The sequence below is a fragment of the Struthio camelus genome, chromosome 1 (genome assembly GCF_040807025.1).
Source record: "Struthio camelus isolate bStrCam1 chromosome 1, bStrCam1.hap1, whole genome shotgun sequence".
Taxonomy (NCBI): domain Eukaryota; kingdom Metazoa; phylum Chordata; class Aves; order Struthioniformes; family Struthionidae; genus Struthio; species Struthio camelus.
In genome coordinates, this window is record NC_090942.1 from 15,562,187 (window position 1) to 15,582,586 (window position 20,400).

Here is a 20,400-nt window from a genome sequence, read left to right on the forward strand (position 1 = left end):
ACAGGTAAAGGTATCACCTGTCTCACCTGCTTTTCAGTTTATATTATGCAACTCTGCAGAAAGTTAGCTGCTTTATGTACACCCTCTTGCCATGAATTGAGACCTTCCAACAGATACTCTAACCTTCCTTAAGCATTAAAGAAACTAATTATATTGTGGGTTTTTTTTCCTGTTGCACACTTTGAATCATCTTTCCAATCTTAATGTGCCACATTTAATATCATACTTTAAAAAACAGATACAAAAGACACAAGGCAGTTCTACTAAAATGATGCTAAGAGTCAGTTTAACCTCCTTCTGTTTTATAAAACGGATCCATGGAGTAAAAATCCAATGACTGGACTGAAGTGAAGGGAAAGAGAAATATATTATTCAATGAATACTCAACGGTTAATGCAAAGTCTTGCATCAAGCAAGCTGAATTCTTCGGTGCTCAATGGAATACATTTGTCTCCATATTTCTTTTCTGAAACTATGATATTTGCAGTTCTAAATACTGTTTACTTCAACTTTGTTCTGTCTCAGTGATACTATTTAGCTAAGATTAACATCTCTGTATCTGTGAGGAAAAAAACTTGTTTAAAAACTGCTGCTGGTGCTAATGCTGGCAACAACTTTGTAATTTCTCCATAGGACTCTACCACATGATCAGCAACTGGAAATAAAACTGTCCTGGCGCACAGGCTCCTGAGTAACTTGAAACCCTCACTGAGGATGAAAGCAAAGCAGGAGCAGTGACCGAAGCCAACTTTGCCAGGTTTCGCCAATACCGATCTGGGAAATGCAAGGAAGGAAACGCCTTGCACTCCTGAAATCTGCCTTTACTTTTTTATCACATGACAACTTGTTCACAGGATCAAGATGAGAGGGCATTCTTAAATTAGGGCATAGCAAAAGTTCAACTTTGTTCCCTCATACCTGTCCACAACAGTGTGCCGAGAGTGTTAAGACAAAATCACAGTGGGAAGACAGAAAAGCGTGTTGATAAAAGCGGCATAAAGTGGCAAGGAGGATGAACTTACATGGTGCAGAGGCAGCATCAGCCCTTGACCCATGCTGACTGTAAAATAAAAGCTTTTTGAATTTTTGTTTCCTACAACTCAAAAACTAAGGAACCATTCCTAAGTATTGTAGCAATCTTGAAACTACTAATGTCTGTAAGGCATCACAGTCTAGTATTTATGGATTTTTTTTTCTAGTTTATAAAAATAACGTTGCATATACATGAAGCTGTGAACATAATATGAACTGGATACAAAAACAGATCCCAACTTCCCTCTCTTCCTAGCTCCCTTAAAAACAGATCAAAACAAAACAAGCCCTGCTAAATGTGTTCTTTGCTGTAGCATTTTTTGTTGAACTTTTGTCCTTGCCTTTTTTTCAATTGCAAAGACAGGGGCTAATTTTGTTTTGATTTATTCCCAGAATGGCAGATAGCGCTTATGGAGCGGTAGGCATTTCAGCTAAGGAGGGGAAGAAAACCAAAAATACTCCAGTTCTTCCCAAGCATGACAAGAAGTCGAAAAGAAAACAAAAGAAAAAACTACAGATTTCAGCATCTGAACAAAAAGTTGAAATACGGACACTAGATGAAACATTCCTGACCGCCAGGACTCCAAGCTAGGAAATGTGAATTGTGACACTGGGGTTTTTGTGTGAAACGTTTTAGTGAATGCCCTTTCTCTTCTGTGGGGACAAGATATAAAGCTTTTATTTTTCCTTTCCTTTTACCTCTTTGCAAGAAAAGAATCTGACCTTGATAGGGCAACTGGAGCATTATCATGTCACTTGTAAGAGACTATTTAACGCAGTGCATGCAGAGCCCATAGATCTCCCTCCCTGATGGGCTGTCTGGACACTAGTTTGGGAGCGGTGAGACAGAACGAACCCTATGGGCATGCTCAGTCTTTGTCAGCCAACCCAACACTGATAACTGCTCTCTGAGCACCTAGACTGCCCTCAAAATTATTTCACATTCAGGACATGTCAGTATTTATCACTGATAAACACAGCAGTTGATATCATAATGGCTTTTTTTTTTTTTTTTTTAATTTACTATTTCCTGACAGTTCGGTACCTGGCTTTACGTATCTTCTAAAGGAAAGCTATTTTGGTTTGGCTCAGGGAGTGTGTTTGTTTCTAAAATCCTCACTGATCAAAAAGCTAAGTACTTCTAAATATATTTGTACTGAAAAGCTACGTCTCTAAATTAAAGGTGGTGAAGCCCAGCTAGACGACTGCTTCCCTGATTAAAGCACTCACTTTTCTGCCACAAGTGATTTGAACCTAGAACTTGCTGCTTTGCAGAAAAGGGCTCTGGCGACAAAGTATTGTGAAGGAGGCTGAGAGGCTGAGCAGGATTTCACTCGCTCTCTTCTGCTGAAATTATTTCGCCTTATATAAACAGCCATTTACTAATCACAGATTGGTTCCCAAATGAGTATCCTATTTGTCAAAGCTAGGGATTTGCACTCTTTCTTACTCTGTTCAACAGCTATGTAATTACTTATTCAAAATAAAAACTTCAATTGAAGAGAAGAAACCAGTGTGGACTTGAACTTCTGTCTTCCACTACCAGAAGCACTCAGTCCCTCAGAACGCAAATAATTGTGAGGGGACAAATAAGTCCACAAATAACTCCTCAATCCTTTCCATTTCTTTTCTGTAGAGAAGAGTCAATCACCGAACCAGATAGCGGCTCTCAAGCAGAGCCGGTTCACCACTCCCTGGGAGACAAGATAGCCCAGCTCGCTGTTCCCATTTCTTTGTTTCAAGTAGAACGCTGTCCATGTGAGTGACCACCAACACCCACCAACACTAGATGGCCTGCTTAAGGGGCTCCTCAAGGTGCTCCTCATTCAAAGCCCCACAGATTAGGGAAGAAAAAAGTAAATAGGATGCTCCACATCCCAAGTGACTGTTCTAATCGCCAAGCTAGATGGTAAAGGAATAGAAACAATTTCGTAAACCTAGTGCTTCACTGCCTCTCAGCATCTTAAAGAAAAGATTTCATCTCAGGCCAAGTGGAACATTTTGCCTCTGTTGGCATGAAATTTATTTTGGTACAAAAACGAGGGGCAAAATTAGTTACAACGAAGCCATTTCTTAGCATGAAAAAATTGTGTTTTCTTCTTCATTAAGCTGGGAAAAAAAATCTTTTTTTCCAAATAGGTCTACACAGAAAGTGGCAATGTAACTACTCCCTCATAGTTATTTTAGTATTAAGGCTACAGTTGCATTCAGGGTACAATGGGTTGGTCAGCCAAAAAATACATACGTACGTACATGTATGTATAAACCCACCTTTGCTTCTTTCCTAACCCCGACAAAACACATCTTCAAGGTTCAGAAGCACAGATCAATGCATAAGTATTACACAACAGAGGGACCTCAACTACTTTAACAAAAAAAAAAATATATAGCAAGGTATTCCAATATGACAGAAGAGGGACGCAGAAACAAGCTGATCAAGAAATTTTAAAAATGAAGCTGAATTAGTACCTTGGAATCACGATATCAAACTCATTCAAAAACATGGAAAGCTTGAAACCTGTTAGAAAGTCTGCAGGAACAACAGATTATCACAGCGTAAAAGGAACGCTCAGAAAAGGCAAAGCACAATACTTTTTTTTTTTTTTTTTTTATTTTACATCCATGTCCCCTGTAAGAACTTCTTGAGATTCTCATGCCAAAAAACTTTCTTTAGGAAAGGCTCAAAGATTCTGCCTCTCGCTGAAGCATCAGTAGAGGATGCCACAAAGCACGTGGACAGAATCCCATGGTATTTATCCATAGGAACCTACGGATGCAATTATCAAGCTATTAATTAGCAAGCACTGCCGCTCACTGAGAGCCACCTTGTATTTGAAGATCAGAAGGTAACACTAACATATGGGGAAACACAGAGAAATGAAGACTAGCTAGTCTGAAAGGTGTCCAGACATGGTGTAGAAATAAGAAGGAGGAATCAACTTAGTGAATATATCGATAAATTGAGGAAAAGTCGATATAGTTTTGTGAGCGACAGACATGAGTCACAAATACACTGGAGTTCTTGGAAGGCGTAAACGAGCGTGTGGCCAAGGGAAATCCAGTGGACACAGTAGCTGAACTTCCAAGAAGTAAAATGAGGCCAGTATTAAAGCTTCTTAAAAGAAAAGTTAGCTGCTCTGGGACAAGAACTAATGCGCCATTCCCCCTGCCCTCCCTGCATATCACCCAAAGGCTAAATAAGTACCTTAAAGAAAAGGAAAGGAGGGTGAAAATGGCCAGTTTTCTCAAAAAATAGAAATAAACCAAACCCCCCCAACAAAAAACAAACAAACGAACCAACCACACACAAACCCTCCCCCCCACACACATTCCCCCCACAACTTCCAGTAGGGCTCTGTATTAGGGCCTGAACTCTTCAGCATATTTAGAAATGATCTGGAAAATTAGGTGGCTAGTAAGAGAATAAAATTTTCAATAATTAGTAAGAGTAGTAAAGATGAATATCAGACTGCAGAAAGAGCTCACAGTACTGAATGATACAATAAAATAGTAAATGAAATTCAAATATAGAGAAATGTAAAGTGACAGTGGGAAAAAAACCATAATCAACTTTACATACAAAATCATGGTCTCTGAACTATTATTACACAGTAGTGAGGTACTGGAGCTGTAAGAGACTGGTTGTAAAAGTTCTACGAAATTACCATCTCCATGATTCAGGCAAACTGCCTGTAAGGGAAGGAATATTATAGCACGGGTTTCCTCCCTTCAAAAACAATTCAGCAGAATTGGGTAAGATGCAAATACACGCGGTAAAGACATGAAGAGTTTCTGTAAGAGTGACAATTAAACAGATTAGGACCAATCAATCTAGAAGAGTGATGACAGCAATGGATTATAATTCACATTTCTTAGGAAGGTGGACAGGAAATGATTATTCACTGGCAGATGGCAGGTTCAAAAACAAATAAGGGGTTTCTTCACAGTATTTCTTCTGCAGTGTATAGTTAAGTTTTGAAAATCCCTTCTATAGGACCCTAGCTGCTAAAAGTTTACATTACGTTCAAAAAACAATGCCTCAATAAAACTGTATAGCAGCAGAATGACAGAAGACTGGCCTTTTATTTTTAAGGTTCAATTTTTTTGCTATAGTGGTTCATATTCATCTAATTGCATGTTCATCTAATGGAAAAGTATGCTTTATTTCAGGTTACCGAAAGAAAGGCTATCCTGTTCTAAAGTGACTTAGACCCAAACCATCTACACTGCTACAGGTTTTGAACTTCTGCAAAATTATTTTTGAGTACATCCTCTTCTGTTTTATTGCAGACAGTTTCTGCATCAAGGCTGTAATGACTTCAGACAGGTTTTTAGTTAATGGGCAGCAAAAAAAAACCCCTACTACTCAAAATACGCTGTTCTGTGCCGTGCCGTGCCGTTCCCTACAGCTTTAAGCATCAGTTTCTGCCTGTGCCTTCCCTGCCTGTGCAAAATGCTGAAAAGCTTCCGTGTCACTTCAGCATTCCCACCAAACGCATCTGGCGTTAGATAGTGACAAAAAGATTAAACAACAGCAAACTAATCCTTTGTTGTCCTAATCAAATAAAAAACACTGTTTTTACCCACACCTTATAGTTTTCATTTACCTAGTGTCACTGAATGAGAAGCACTCGTTTAGTCTTATTTGGACATCTGCAGTACTACTGCAGCTTGACAAACCTTAAAATACACGCAAGGATGAACTGGACAAAGTTCAGGCTAGCCAAAATTAAACACAAACTAAATCAAACTGAAAATATGTATAAACAACGTAGAACTTTTAATTATTGTTGGTCAAGTGCTGGTCCATGTTTCAGCTTTCACAAATATATTCCTGTTTCAGTATTTCAACATAAACGCTGCATCAAAAATCAGACTCCTCCCTGCAACCCTTCTCCCCCCCACAAGCTGAATTAAAACATGAAAAGATTTTTCAGTCAGCAAAAGCCTAAAATTATACTGTTTAACCAAAAACACTTCCAATTAGATATTATTAACTACAACACGTATGATACACTCAGCACGAGAAGACCACCCTATAAAACACATGATCTATCCAGAGGGAATAAAATGAAAGCAATTATATAAAATAATGATAAAATAATGCTTGATTTACATATATTTTGCATATGCAATGCTTGATATTTTATGTAAGTAAGGTATTAGGCATACTTCACTAGATGCAGAGCAGACGCTAGGCATGGTGAAAGATTATTTCTCAGAAACAAGAAGTGTGTCCAGAAAAAAAAAAAAAAAACACCCACAAAGGCGGCGGCGGGAAGAGGGAATCTGCTATTTCCCAGAACACCGGTTAAAGACAGTGTTCCTGGTTAGCAACATCATTAGTTTCACAAACATAAACAGCTAATGAGGCAGATTTCATTTAGGCATCTTTTCAATAGGAAGATTTTGGCATAGGAAGCTAAACCGAACATTGTAAATTGAATCAAAATCAAAATAGACACTTAGTGAGGTGAATTAGTTGCCCATCATCATTTGCCTAACATATTTTAAATAGCTCTTTCATTATGTCTTGGAGAACGTAATTCATTATCTAGGTGAATGCAACAATGTTAGTTTAAAAACAGAAGCCTACAGTGCTTCTAACATATCTGTAATGATCAAATATATTTTAGGAAAAGGGCTAATTCAATATTTTTAGATTATACTATGACAATTATTACATTAATATCACTAGCTGAATAGAACAGCATTAAGCTATTAAGATAATTATATGAATCACTACAGGATTGTGAAATGGGAAATGCAGAGGAGCTTCAGCTATGTTTGAAATGATGAGAATTTTAAGTACAGTATTTTATGCATGCAAATAAGATGTTTTGAATAGATTTGGCACTATTCAAGCACCAAAAGGTTGTATACTACAATGAAATAAACAGAACTCACAGGATTTTAAACATGAACCTGTGACACACATACATTTGCATATTTGAGGATAAAACCATATCAAAATAAACAAGAAGAATATTTAGAAATCAAGGTATAAAAAATCTGGAACAAGTTATTATCGAACACTGCAAAACAAGTATCTGAAGTAGATTTGCAAGCTTAGTACTAACTAGTTTATTCATGGGTGAAATTTCCGTCTATTAAAAAACAAGATTTTTTTTTAAACACCAAATCAGAAAAAAAATCTGTTCTACATGAAAGGCGTTAACATAACTGCTTCTGATGCTAGCAACCATAAAGCTCTTAAACTACAGTTCAGTATTTATTTTGGTTTGATACAATCTGCGATTTCTGTCCACTGCACCTCTTCAAAAAAGGACATATCACTATCCTATCATGCGCAGGCATGCCAAGGGCCACGCTACACCACAGTAGCGTGACTGTAGCTGCTAGAAACGGCTACGGAAACAGCAGGTGAAAGCAGCATTTCAGAGCATCAGAAGTACTTCTGGAAAGTAGCAGACTGCCATTTCAGTTTTCTTTCCACTCACCACTGCGCGTACCAAGGCAGTTTAGCCCTGGCAGCCGTGAGGGCCAAAACAGTCCTAACCGTTTTCAGTTTTGCCAGGTTTTAACAGGTTACGATGGAAAGCGTTGCGCGACTTCAGCAGGCATGTCACAAACCTTCCCCAGGCTTTCCCCCTCTCCCCTCCTGTCACAGCCCCCATCCCTGCAGCACAGAAGCCGTCGGAAGAATGACGCACCGAACTCAGCCCTGTAAATTATAGCATATAGGAGATTAAACTTAAGCCTAATGCTACAGTCAACCTTCAACAGCTGAGCTCTATAAACAGATACTCCTTAAAAGAAATCCTTACTGGTTACTATTTAAAACCACATCTCTTAAAATCTTGACTGAAATGAATTACCAGCGATTCCTATCTCCCGTCAACGCCATGACAACCACGAACGGTTCAAGTCTGTATTGTATATCATTTAACACAATTTATGTGCAGGTAAAAAAAATACGTAACAGCTCACTAATCAAACACTATCGATAAACACACTACCCAAAAGAGATAATGCCTATTATAAATCAGCTTATACATAAACTAGACGAATGCACTTTCGGTGCTCTGAAAGGCCCAATGTCACTATTACTCTTTCAATCTACTTCCTATGTAGAATTATTTAAGATCAGCATTATAAAATTACAGCACAACCAAGGAACAGTAAGAGGCACAGCTTAATTGAGGAGACTGGGGAAAGGACACTTAATCACTATTTTGTTTCCGCATTTTTCAATTTCTTACATAGGTCCCTAAATAGGAAAGGGGGAAAAAAGGTTACTAGGTTAGATGGCTATTGCATACTTGCTTAGCATTTCGTTTACCGGTGAATGTTTTCCTCTGTTGGATACACCCTGCTCTCTGATGCACAGTCCTCTGAGAGCTCAGCGGTGCCAAAAATGTTCACGCCTTCTCACTCAAACAATCTTTTGAATGAAAAAAACTGAACTATTGAAACTATTTAATCTATTTATAAAGAAATAAAAACCTTTGAATTTTTAAAGTGCGTAAGTTATCTTTGGGCCGTTGTGAGCTTCCCACTTAAGCTACTCATTGACCTCATGTATCTATTCCTCTACCCAAAATTCTCCGTTTCAGGCTCTCTCACTGGTCACGAATTAGCAGCAAACAAGACAGTAGCATCAGCAGAGAGATGGTCGTAGAAACAAACAAACAAACAAACAAACAAAACCCCTAGCAAATATTATGCTGCTTGTTTCCAAACAAGCATCAGCAGGTCTGACCTCGGCTCCACTTGTAATTCACACACGAGACAGAAGAGAAGAGAACAGGCTCTCTCCAGCCTCGAGCAGACCTCAGCAACCTGCAACATGCCACGCTTCCTGCTGCTCTGAGCAGCGGCTGCACGTTTTTCAGTCCCTGCCACAGTACGTCCCTTGGATCTGGGTGTTATTTTCTACACTCAGTATGATAAATCTTCAATGCAAAAACCATTCTCACCAGTCTTGTCTTTGCCCTAACTACCAGAGAGACTGAGACCGTGACCCAGGCTATCTCCTCTGGGAGACGAGGGTGGTAACAAAACACAAATCTCTTGCTTCCTAGCCAAGTAACTACAGAGAAGGCAGGAATTTCTTTTTTTTTCTTGAATGAACATGGCCTTGCTATTGTATCTTTTGCTGAGCAATATGCAGTACACATAGGAAAAAACAAGTTGTCTGCAGTTCTGGACCAGCAGAGTAGCCAGTACTGAGGTGACCAACACTCTTGGGCATGTAAGCAGCTAGGAAAGATTTTTGCTTATTGCTTGATGTGAATCAAGTACTAAAAATTCAACCCATTATCTTTTAGGCATCTAAGCACTTTTTCCAGATCTGGCCAAAGTCTACTAGCAGCTAAGGTCTAGAACAGTTCTCTCAAGGGAGTAAATCAAAGACAGAGTTTGCATTTCTCTACCTATTCAGAGCCCCAAGAATTGCTCTGACAGTCTAGAAATACACATTCCAAAAGGCTACATCGGGAAAAAGGTGATTAATTCAAAGGCCGTGCTGTTTTAGTTTAGCCTCTGCAAGGGGTGACACATTCACTCTACCTGGATTGTCCATGCAGTGCTTTACTATTTAAGTTCGACAGGGACGATGCAGAAGATGGACAGCGGCCTCAGTTTCACACAGTTTAAAGCAAGTGAAATGAGAGTTACAGACAGAAATCAGCATATCCTAGGCAATTGCGCAAGTAAAGCTAGAATGAGTAAGATGCATACAAAATGTTGAAATCCTTCTCCCCTCCCAAAGAAAAAGCAACCTTGGGTTCTTGCCAGTCCGGCTGCTAACTCTGAACAACTGTTGCCATATTTACCAAAAAGCAGGGAGGATGAGGGTAATTTTCATTATTTTAATTACCTTATGCAGTGCAACCTAATCATGAAACTAACAACCAAAAAATTAGTTGATGGATAACAGTACCATACCACAAGTTTTGACAAGGCTGCGAAAAACCACAGTAACAGAAGGAAGAATCACTCACAATGCCATTGTCCCTGAAGGGCACAAGAACACTCCCACTGAGAAAAGGTCAAATGCTGTGGATAAAATATAAACAATGACAATACCCCAAGTAACTGTATTTAATAAAAAGAAGGCACTGAGTAATTGGAAATATCAAAACTGAGCAGGATCTGTCAAATGTGATAGTGATACCAATATCAAAATCCTTATGCCAAAAAAGATGGCAGCTACTAGTTATGTTCTAGCTCTTGTTAAGTAAGCAAATCATTCTCATTCATAGGATAAGCTTAGCCTTCTTTTGTTAAATTGTGGTTCATTAAATTATAACATGCAACTATTCCAATGCAAAATAGCTACTCTGAGTAATTCAAAACTTATAAACTCTCTTAGAAGAATTATTATGATCTGACAAGGAAAATAACTTATTTATAGTCTTCAGTGGTCTATTATTTTGTAGCTTGTTTTCCTTTTACATAATGCTTATTCAGCCAAATAGAAGGAAAAAAGGGAAATGTCCTTTTCCATCTTGCATGAGGACATGAATATGTCAATACAAGACTATGCAACTCAGAAGCAATGAAAAAATCAAGGAGTGGGATTTTTTCAAGTAATAAGAATTTCTACCTCTTAATTAGAAGCCTGTGTTAGAATAACCTTAGAGACAGGACAGATAAATAGCAATGAACATGCAATAAGAAAATTTAAAAAAAGAAGAGATCTTCAAAGTTGTTTTTCCTCAATAAGGCATAATTGCTCTCTTCTCTTCTACACTATTTCATCAAATGGGGCTCTGAACTATTCATTTCATTAAGACAGCATCCACATTTTTGGAAACTGTTCCAGAGCATGTTTGGAAACTTTCTTCGATGTTTATACTACAATTGTTGTTCAGCCAAGCTAAATTATTTTAATAATTTAAAAATTTTAATTTAATTAAAGTTAAATCCACCCCCCAACTTCACTTTTAACACTTTCCCCTCATTAATTTATTTCCTCATACTACAATAAACAGTAAAACTGATTTGACAAGCTCTATATCTACATGGCTTGCTCTTCATTATTCTGGAGCTACCTTTTTTATAAGATATTTTCCTTTTAACAGAAAAGGCCAAAGTTAACAAGCCTATTATTGTGAGGAATATCTTTGAAAAATAACCAGAACTAAATCCGATACTCTTTAGTTTGGTAAGAGATAATGCAATATAAGAATACAAAGCTTTATTCTGACTGAGACCAAAGGAGCACAGAAACTTCTCCTGGGAAGTGGTATGGGTCCCATCTTAATAAATAACAGACAGACTATCACAGAATTTGAGTTAAGAAAAGTCATGTGGCCAAACTGCTCTTCATAGATTGCTATCCTAAAAAACTTCTAGAAAACAGATATATTAGAGGAAAAAAAAATCCAACAACAAAAAGCAAGAACATTATGGTACTTCAGGGATGCTGTGCTGTCCCCAAAAACACTCTACACCTTCATTAAGGTCAGCATGTAAGAACAGCCTCAAAACTAACATCCCCCACCTGGCAAGTATGGTCAAGTCTGCTACAAGCCATACAATCAGGCTGATGTTTCATTTCAAACTACTTTATGGAGAAACAAATACAACTTACATGCTCATATGCGAAAAAATTCTAAGATGTACCACTACAACAAGTCAGTCAAAAGTGCTATGACAAGAACTTCAGAAAGCAAGAAATCCCATTTTTTAATTCTATGACACATCATTTTCAAAAAGTACAATAATACTGAAAGACCTCAAGAAATTATTTGATTTATATAGTTTACTCAGCAGTCTATAAAGCCAAATCTCTTTCAGTTGAGCTTACGCCACATCTACGTGAATGGTTTAATCCTTGTAAATAGATGTAAATCCTTATCCCAGAGATATAAGGACATGAAACCGCTCCTAAAAATAATTCAGTCTTTCCCCAGCCTAGACGCTAGGACACGTCTACTAGTTTGCAACAGTGAGCTTTATGCTGGGTTTATGCAAAGACTCCCAGATTTAGCAAGCCGGTCCTCCAACTAGCCATACCTCTTATTTTACCTTTCTGATTACTACTGGTCTAAGGTCATAACTTTAGGTGCATCACTTTCCTTCTAAAATGTCTGAACAACAAACATTTTTCTCTTTTCTGCTTGATATTCCAGGAATCACACCCTTAAAAGTTAAATAATATCTGCTTCTATAATCTTCACAACTTCCCTGTGCCATCAAGGATGGCTGCCACATGTCTAGAAATTAGAGACAAGCAAAATATTGGGTCTTCTCGTGCTCTAGAAAAGGCAAATGCCAACAAGTTCAAGAGAAGTGTTATAAAGCACAAACGCTCGCTCAACTAACCATCCCAGTGCTGCTCCAAAGCCAAGACTTCCAAGTTACAGCAGTACAGAGAAACAAGAGACACAAAGCACGTGTCCGGCAAGGGCTTAAATCCTTACTGAGAGGATATGGACAGGCTCTTCCTGGAGATATTAGTAAGGAACCACATGCTATGGGAGATTCTGGGATAGATCTCTAGACGTCTTTGTCAGTAGCAATGAAGACACTCCACGACGTAGCCTTCAAGAACCAAAAGACAGTAGCGGCTTTTAACGCTTTCTCATTTCGTTGTCTCCGTTACAACCTTAAAGCTGCAATTCAAGGCATGTAAAATAATACATTTTACAGTATATAGGACAGTCTAAATTACCCCAAAGTCTACTGATTGAGGTGTTCAGTATCACTGAATTTAAAGGCATACTCCTGCATGACCTAATTAACCAAAATCTGATCTACTACATTGATTCCAATGCTCAGCAGGTGGTGAAATTCTAAATAAAACTAAGACTGAAAATTAAATATTTCTGTTTCACAGAATGTGCTTCACAGATCGATGTGATCTGTTGATTTCCATTTCTTAACTGACTGCAGCCAGAAGCAGTGTCTTGCAAGAAACCTTCACCTGCCCTTTCTGGATGGATTATTAATATCATAACATAACGCATGGAGATTATTCTAGCCGCAAGCAGCTTACAGTTTATGTTTTCTAATGAAAGATTTTTTTAAATCATTTTCTCCCTAGCTAATACAAATATAGATCTATATTAATTAATAAGATATAATTGTTAATTATATATATTATTAATAAGATACATGTCCAGTCCTTCTTTAGATCTCACTCAATTCTTATCAAGAAGATAATGACATGCATCCACTAATATATAAACACAATACATAGTACTTTTAACAGTTTCATTTTTTTTTTTTTAAGAAGAGTTGTTTTATAATAACTACCAAAGCCTCCAACAACCCTTCTGTCTTCCAAAACTTCTTTTATATAGTTTTAAGCACATCACCTTTTCTGTTTCTCCTTTCAAACAAAAAGTTTCAGCTATATCTTTAAAGCTTTTCTGCTGGCCTTTCAGCAATATCCCAGTGTTCCTTTCTTGAAACAAGGCTGACTAGATTAAGCACAGTCTTCAAGGGGATAACACCATCTATTAATTATTTTCAGTATTTTCCATTTCTTGCAATGCACTGTTTGCTTTTTAGGTCCTTATTGAGGTTAACTTTTAAAATCAAACAATTCAGAACTTAACTCTCGGCTGTCCAGTGTAACAGAGGATTGTGGTAACAAAGATGAAGCAAAAGGAACTGCATAAATAATGGAATAACGGAGGAAAGAGAGAAAGAAGAAAGACCAGTGACTCATGGGATCTTTGCAGCTCACAGGCAACATGCTAGCACTGATGTTAACCGGTTACTTGCAGAGAGCTCCAAAAGTTCCTTTCCACATGGATTGCTTTACTCTCATCCATAGTAAACTCACTGCTTCATCATTTTGTCCCACTGCTTAGTTCTGGAATATCCTTCTATAGCTCCTTTCAATATCCTCAATTTTTTTTTTTTTTTTTTTTTTTTTTTACAGGATGCATCCATCTGCAAATTCTTCCACCTTTGCTCTTTATACTGTTGTTCTTGGTATTAAAACCTAAACATCAACCTTAACTACAGAATCCTGAGACAATGAGCTGTAAAACCACCGTCTGTGGTTTTAAAAGGCTCAGGTTGACAATCCTATTTCTTGACTAAAAAATTTATTGTCAGCCCATGTGTTGACTTAGCTTCTTACTATAAGAAGCACCATTTTAAGATTTATAAGAACAAGCAGATAAAAAAAATGCAACTAGATGCAGAGTCACACTATCTGTGCTTCTTTTTAATTAAACTTTTCTTCATAGGAAGCGCTGAAAATAGGATACCAATGTAGAGTATAATTTTAAATAATTGATCTCAGACAAAATTCTATCAAAGGTTTTGTTTTTGTGAGGAAACTCAGCTACTGTTTATCACCTTACCCATAATACTCTCAAAATGAAGCATCTATTTGCGGTGACCTATCCTATATTAAGTGGTTGCTGTATCTAGCACTATGTCATCTCAGTTTCTCACAACGACACATTCTTACCAACAAAACTAAATCTCATCAAGTCTCATCCAAAACTTCTGCATAATAACAGCAGATGCAAAAGTTCTTTGCAAAGTTGCACACTCCCTAAGTTTCTCCTAAATAAATAAATAAAAACCTCATGACCTTTTTCGGACTACCCATCCGTGACATGCTTAAGAATTTTTTTGGTTGTCTAGCTGGCTATTTAAATTCCCTTGGCCCTTTTAATTTCTCCCTTAAAATTACTTGTCATTATTTATAATCTTATTTCTTTGCTGTGCTGTATTTCTACTTTATAGATAAACCTGTAGGCCCTAACTCCTACGCTGCTTACCTTTCCATGACACATTTTTTACTTCGAGTACGCTTATTTTGTAGCCTAGCATTTTTCAGAAGAACACATGCTATTTCAAAGGCCCGTAAACCTAAAGCTCAGTAATTTTACAGCTGATAGATGTCACATTCATTTTCCCCTCCCTTCCATATTTTCCTATCTAGTTCTGAAAATTAAGCCCCTAAAGATAAACTTGGCTTCACAATTTTCTGTCTTGTTACTGGAGCCAGAAGTTTCTTCTATCTTCTTCAAAATATAACTCTCTTTCCTTAGCACTGGTGACATATGATGCCCTATTTGAATCATTAATGAAATACTTATATGATATAATGATTATTATGCTCAGGCCACAACTCTGGATCCAAGCTCTCCTATGAGTGCTGATAACTCCTCTCTCCCCAGTGTAGGTCCCAAGACACTCTAGTCATTTTGGAGTCACCATAGGAAAACTCCTTCCGCAGATCCATGCGTGGCGGCGGGAATGTACTCCAAGAACAGAAAGGAGGGGACATTTCTAACAACTCTGCCTTTCAAATTGGTTTTGTAAAAAGAAAACACTGCACTGCAATGCCTCCTGCCCTTCCCCTCCGTCACGAGAGGGCAGAGCTCTAGGATAAGCTGCACTGCGGCTGCTGCTCAGCCCTTACAGGCAACATGACTTCCAGGATAGAAGAGGAGGAGAAAAACCTTGCTTTCAGTATAAACCTCAGCTTGACAGTGAGGTTCGCTACCCTTCTAGCTGACATACAACCCTGTGAACATGAGATGTGTCACTAGGATCCACAGATCAAAGCCTACGACTCGACTCAGTAACAAAACTAAAGTAAGATACAACCAAAAACACAGCTTCAGGTTCAACTGCTGTTTTGCCTATGTAATCCTGCACCAACTTGGACTATCAGATAAAGAAATCAAAACAATAATCTAGCATTTCAACCAACACTTCTAGTAGATCACTTACGGCTGTTACATGAAAACAGGACCAACTTTCATACTACTCCACAAACCAGCATGCCATGACCAGAAAAAGCATAACTATGAAAGGCTACAGCAAGTCTCATTTTCTAAATGGTTGTTAGTCAGGAATCCAGCAGCACATGTTATATAGATTTTTCTGTTCAGTAGCACATGTTTTATTAATGCACCAATTCAATGATACCCACTGCGCTTATGACCGTATGCAGAGAAGCTTCTCTGCCACTGAAAGAACCGTAAGATACCTGAAGCTGGGCAGGAAGGAACCACATAAATAACTATGTGTGAGAAACAAATATTTAAGAAAAATGACTTATTAAAACCCTGGACTCTCTTCCTGCCGGGTAATTAAATTAGTATTTCATTCTCCCAGTATACAAATGCTTTCAGACCTTTTCTTATTCAGTGGATACTAAATGCAATTTACTTTTTCATAATTATTTAAATCGGGGCCAAAGGTACTGTTGAGTAGCACAACTGCCTTTCACCATGATTGCAGTTGCTTCTGGTTGGTCATTAGCAGTCCATCCATACAGAGCCACGGTCATATTTTGGTAATCTCTCCTCCAAAGCAAATTTTTACATTTTCTGCTCATTCCACTTATGTTTTAACTTACTGAGTTGCTTTGTTACCAAGAAGACTGAAAGAGACACAAGATTTGTGAAGTCTATTCGTGGTATTTAAGTAAGGAAAATCTTTCTGGTTCATTCATTTTTCACTTTCTTAATGTATTTCATTGATCCCATCCTCTGTACTAGCTACCATTCATTATTACACAATCACCTACAAACTAACATAATTAAACTGCATTTTAAGAAGAAAATTTAAAAACCTCATACAAAGCTAGCCATTTCAGTCACATTTTGCAATCCTTTTAAAAAAATAGAAAAAATTATGGACAAATAATAAGCAAACCAGATCTTGGGGTGAAGTCTTTCAGGGAGTATTACAACCAGTTTATTAATCAACTAAAAATCTTTTTCTAACTAAATAAGTTTTACTTACAAAAAACGAACTAAAGATTGTCATCTTGCTGTTGTCATACTGAGAAATAAGTACCTGCATATTTCTTCAGCTTCTCAAATTAACATTTTCAAGAGAAAGTTAACAAATGTGACTTAATATATCATTCATTAAAAAAATTAAACCCTATGAGAAACATAAAAATAAATCCTATAAACCTCTATCTGTAAATCCCATCAGAAAATCACCCATCATAACATCCAAGTTCCGGTTAACACAGATCTGTACTATAGATCTCACTGTGTACCTTTGATAAAAGACAATCCAATGTTAGGCCACAATAGTTTCAACCTCGCTAGAACCTAACTAGCGGGATTTCTTTGTTGTAATAGTTCAATTTATTATAATATGTTCAATTTGAAAAGCCCAACTACTGGAACAATTATTTTAACTTCCTTTACAGGAAATATGCCTATTTGAAGGCATTCCTGATGTGGAAAGAACCCAAGATAACCAGGAAAAGTCTATCTGCAATGCCTCTGTCATGAGCATATGCAATGATTCTTCAGAATCATACGCTGGTTTGCACTGTAATTCAGGAAAGAAAACATTCACTTACCGCAGTGCGACTGGAAAACCTGTGGCTTGACTACCTGATTGCAGATATTGCACACTACAAGATAGAAATCATCATGAGCTGGATAATGGCCAAATAAGTGCATATCTGTGGGAAAGTTAAAAAATATATACAAGAATTAGAAATTATGCTTTAAAGAATATATTAAGAAAAAATTGAAAATACTGTAGGGCCACTACTATCATGTTAATTAACACAAAGTAAATTTATACATTGCCCTGTAAGAGCTTCTTACTGGGTTAAGAGATTTTTTCCTCTTCTGGGTGCCAAGGTGCCCTATACTTAAGCTGCAGTCACAACACTTCATTCTGAGCCAGAATAGAGGCAGCAACATCTTTGTCTTAACACTGACTGCAAAGAAGTGGACTAAACATTTCTACACCGGCCAACTGTAGAAACAGTAAAAGAATGCGTCTTTTAACATCTCTGCTAACGATTATTCTAGAAAACACGGTGCACGAGTTCTGCTCTATGTTACAATACTCTAAGCTTGCCTAAAAGATTGTCAGAGAAAGTCTCCTGCTTAAAAGCTAGTTATTTGACCAAGGTCAAGGATGCTACAGCTTAAAATACAGTCAGGAATGCCATCCCAGCTTTGAACCTGAGGTCATGACTGCGAAGAAACAAAGATGGTGAATGAGGTATTTCTCAACGAAGGCATGAGGAATCTCATGAAATCTATTAATGGGTACAGTCAAATGATTACAGGTGCTTAATCCTCGCAGCTGAGATACAATAGTGCAATATATGCAATCTTAAGCCATTACAAAACAGAATAAAATGGGTTTGCTTTAATTACACTGAAGGCCAAAGTGCTCTAAAATTACAAGTGAATTCAGTTAACTTGTGTCACTTTGCATTGCTACGACTTAAGAACAAGCTCACGTACTCATTCACCACATTTCAGCTTAGAGGGCAGGAACTTCTTAGGTCACTCTTACTCACTTGTGTGTGATCATGTTACTGCACCCACTGTTGCTAAATGAAGGTGTTACCAGACACGTGGTTACTAATGCAGTACCAGCCACACAGATCACACTACCCCTCAGAACAGGGCAGTGACCTTTTCATCTAAAGACATCACAAAACGGCACTCCAAAGTTAGTTAGCAGCAGCAGAAGTCTATCAGAGAACTTGCAAATTTATCTTCTGACTCAGACTGAAATACCAGCTTGGCACTATTTAGGCAGGCACTTAAGCAGGAGCAAAAACGAGAAGATCCTCAGTGCAAAACGCACAACAGCAGCTATGAGTGGTAAACACATCAGTGATTAAATATTATTTCTCCTGTAAGTTTTTGACATAAATCAGTTTTCTTTAAAAAACAGGCATTGCTTTCAAAGGGTAACTTAAACTGGTAATTTATTTCAATAGCTATTATTGAAAACAAATATTCTGGCCTGAGAATTATTTTGTCCTGCTTACTATTTCACCATATTTATTAATTCTGCCCTGGCCTGTACCCGCTGTGTAAGAAGTCCCACCTGAGTAATACCAGTCCTTATGATGGCAGTGCTTGGAAGGAAAAAGCAACAAGTGTCTTCGGTCCCTGAGAAACCAACATGGGAATAGAGCAACCACTCTCATGCTAATTTAGGCATCATCGCAGGTAGACTCACAGATTCTCAATTCAAGTATCTCCCTGGGCAGAAACCAGCACTGCTGACCCTTAGGTACATTATAGTCTGATCAGATGTGAACATTTTTTCTATCCCCAAAAAAACAAAAGCCTCCTCTGGTACTGTTCTTACCTGGTTATGAAATCCACCTCTTACCAGTATTAGTCTTGGACTAACCAAGTCTTCAAATGCATTACAAACAGATAAATATTATCAACAAATTCAGTGTAAATATAAAGTATTTCATTAGTGAGATATAACCACCATTATAATGTCTTGCTTTTGTTAGTGTTAGTACTGATGAAGCCAAAATCACATGCTTTGATTAAACCCTCTCTGATGCTGCTAGTAAAACAAAAAACCAAAAACCTCGCCAGGAACTACGGCAGGCCTGTTTGTTTTATTCTTGCTTTTAATATGGTAATTTTTAAATTCTGGAAATAATTTGTTCTACCTTAGCCTCTGGATTAAGTCAGTGGTCTTAAAAATCACTTTACATTGGCAATTCTTAGCCACGGATCTGTTTCCAACCGGGAACAAACAGATTTCCACTGACAGCTTGTAAACGCCATAGAAAAGATTATTCCTCCAAGATACAGTTTGACACCAACTCTCAGCTCAAAAATAGGCATTTAGTTGTATTTATGAAATATTTCAAAAATAGTTAAAACATCTCAACTTAAAACAATTTTTTTTCTATCTTCTGAAGAGTCCAGAAGTTATTTTGCTATGAAAATATACCGACTTTGCCCCTCACAAATACAAAAGATTTTTAAAGTTGCGTCTTGTTTCTGCTCTAAATTCTTCAAGTCCATTTAACCCCCGCAGCTCTCTATACTAGACTTCAAAACATGCCTGGATCTGAGGCATATGAAGACTGGCTGCGTCAGAGTCTGAGTTTTATGAAGTCTGGCAGTAACTTCTAAAACATGTATGGTATTAATACTGCAGAAATCCAACCAAGGACATAAGCAGAATTAGAAATGAGATTAGTTCACAGGATCACAGAATCATCTGTATTTTCACCAGACACGATGAAGGAGACAGAGCGGTGAGGGAAAAGTGCTATTATTTGTGACCACACTGCACAACCATGGCAAACAGCACAGCACAACATTTGGGAAATAGCAAGATTCAGGGTTTTTTTAATTATTTTGAAGCAGCACAAGTTGAGATGGCAAGAAGCCAAACAGATATATAGGAGAATGTACCAAAACAGCACTGTGAGAAACACAGCACCAAAACGATGCCGAGACACAGTGTACGACATTAACTTCCAAGGTGCTGCCTTTCTTTTCTTCAATTTGAAGATTCTTAGAAATAATCCAGTGGAGGTGCAAATCTCTCTGGTAAAGGCCAGTCTTCTGACACGAAGCCTGACGTTACTTGTTATCTGTCAAAGGTCCACTGAAAGCAATCCAAGAATCCCAAGGGCTGATAACCACAGTTTGGAAA

At 37.7% G+C, this 20,400-nt stretch overlaps 1 protein-coding gene across 9 annotated transcripts in view; it reads right to left on the reverse strand.

The window, feature by feature from the left end:
- ATXN7L1 (ataxin 7 like 1) overlaps nucleotides 1–20,400 on the reverse strand; it is a 124,457-nt gene that overhangs the window by 63,186 nt on the left and 40,871 nt on the right. For 6 of the 9 annotated variants that reach the window (XR_011138686.1, XR_011138688.1, XM_068930149.1 and 3 more), the window contains one exon: nucleotides 17,309–17,413. The exons of the other annotated variants lie outside the window; for them this stretch is intronic. Coding sequence is in view for 3 of the 6 variants with exons in the window: in XM_068930149.1 (XP_068786250.1) it covers nucleotides 17,309–17,413 (105 nt within the window). In the remaining 3 variants the exon portion in view is untranslated. The remainder of the gene's footprint in view (nucleotides 1–17,308; nucleotides 17,414–20,400) is intronic. 9 annotated transcript variants of the gene reach the window in all.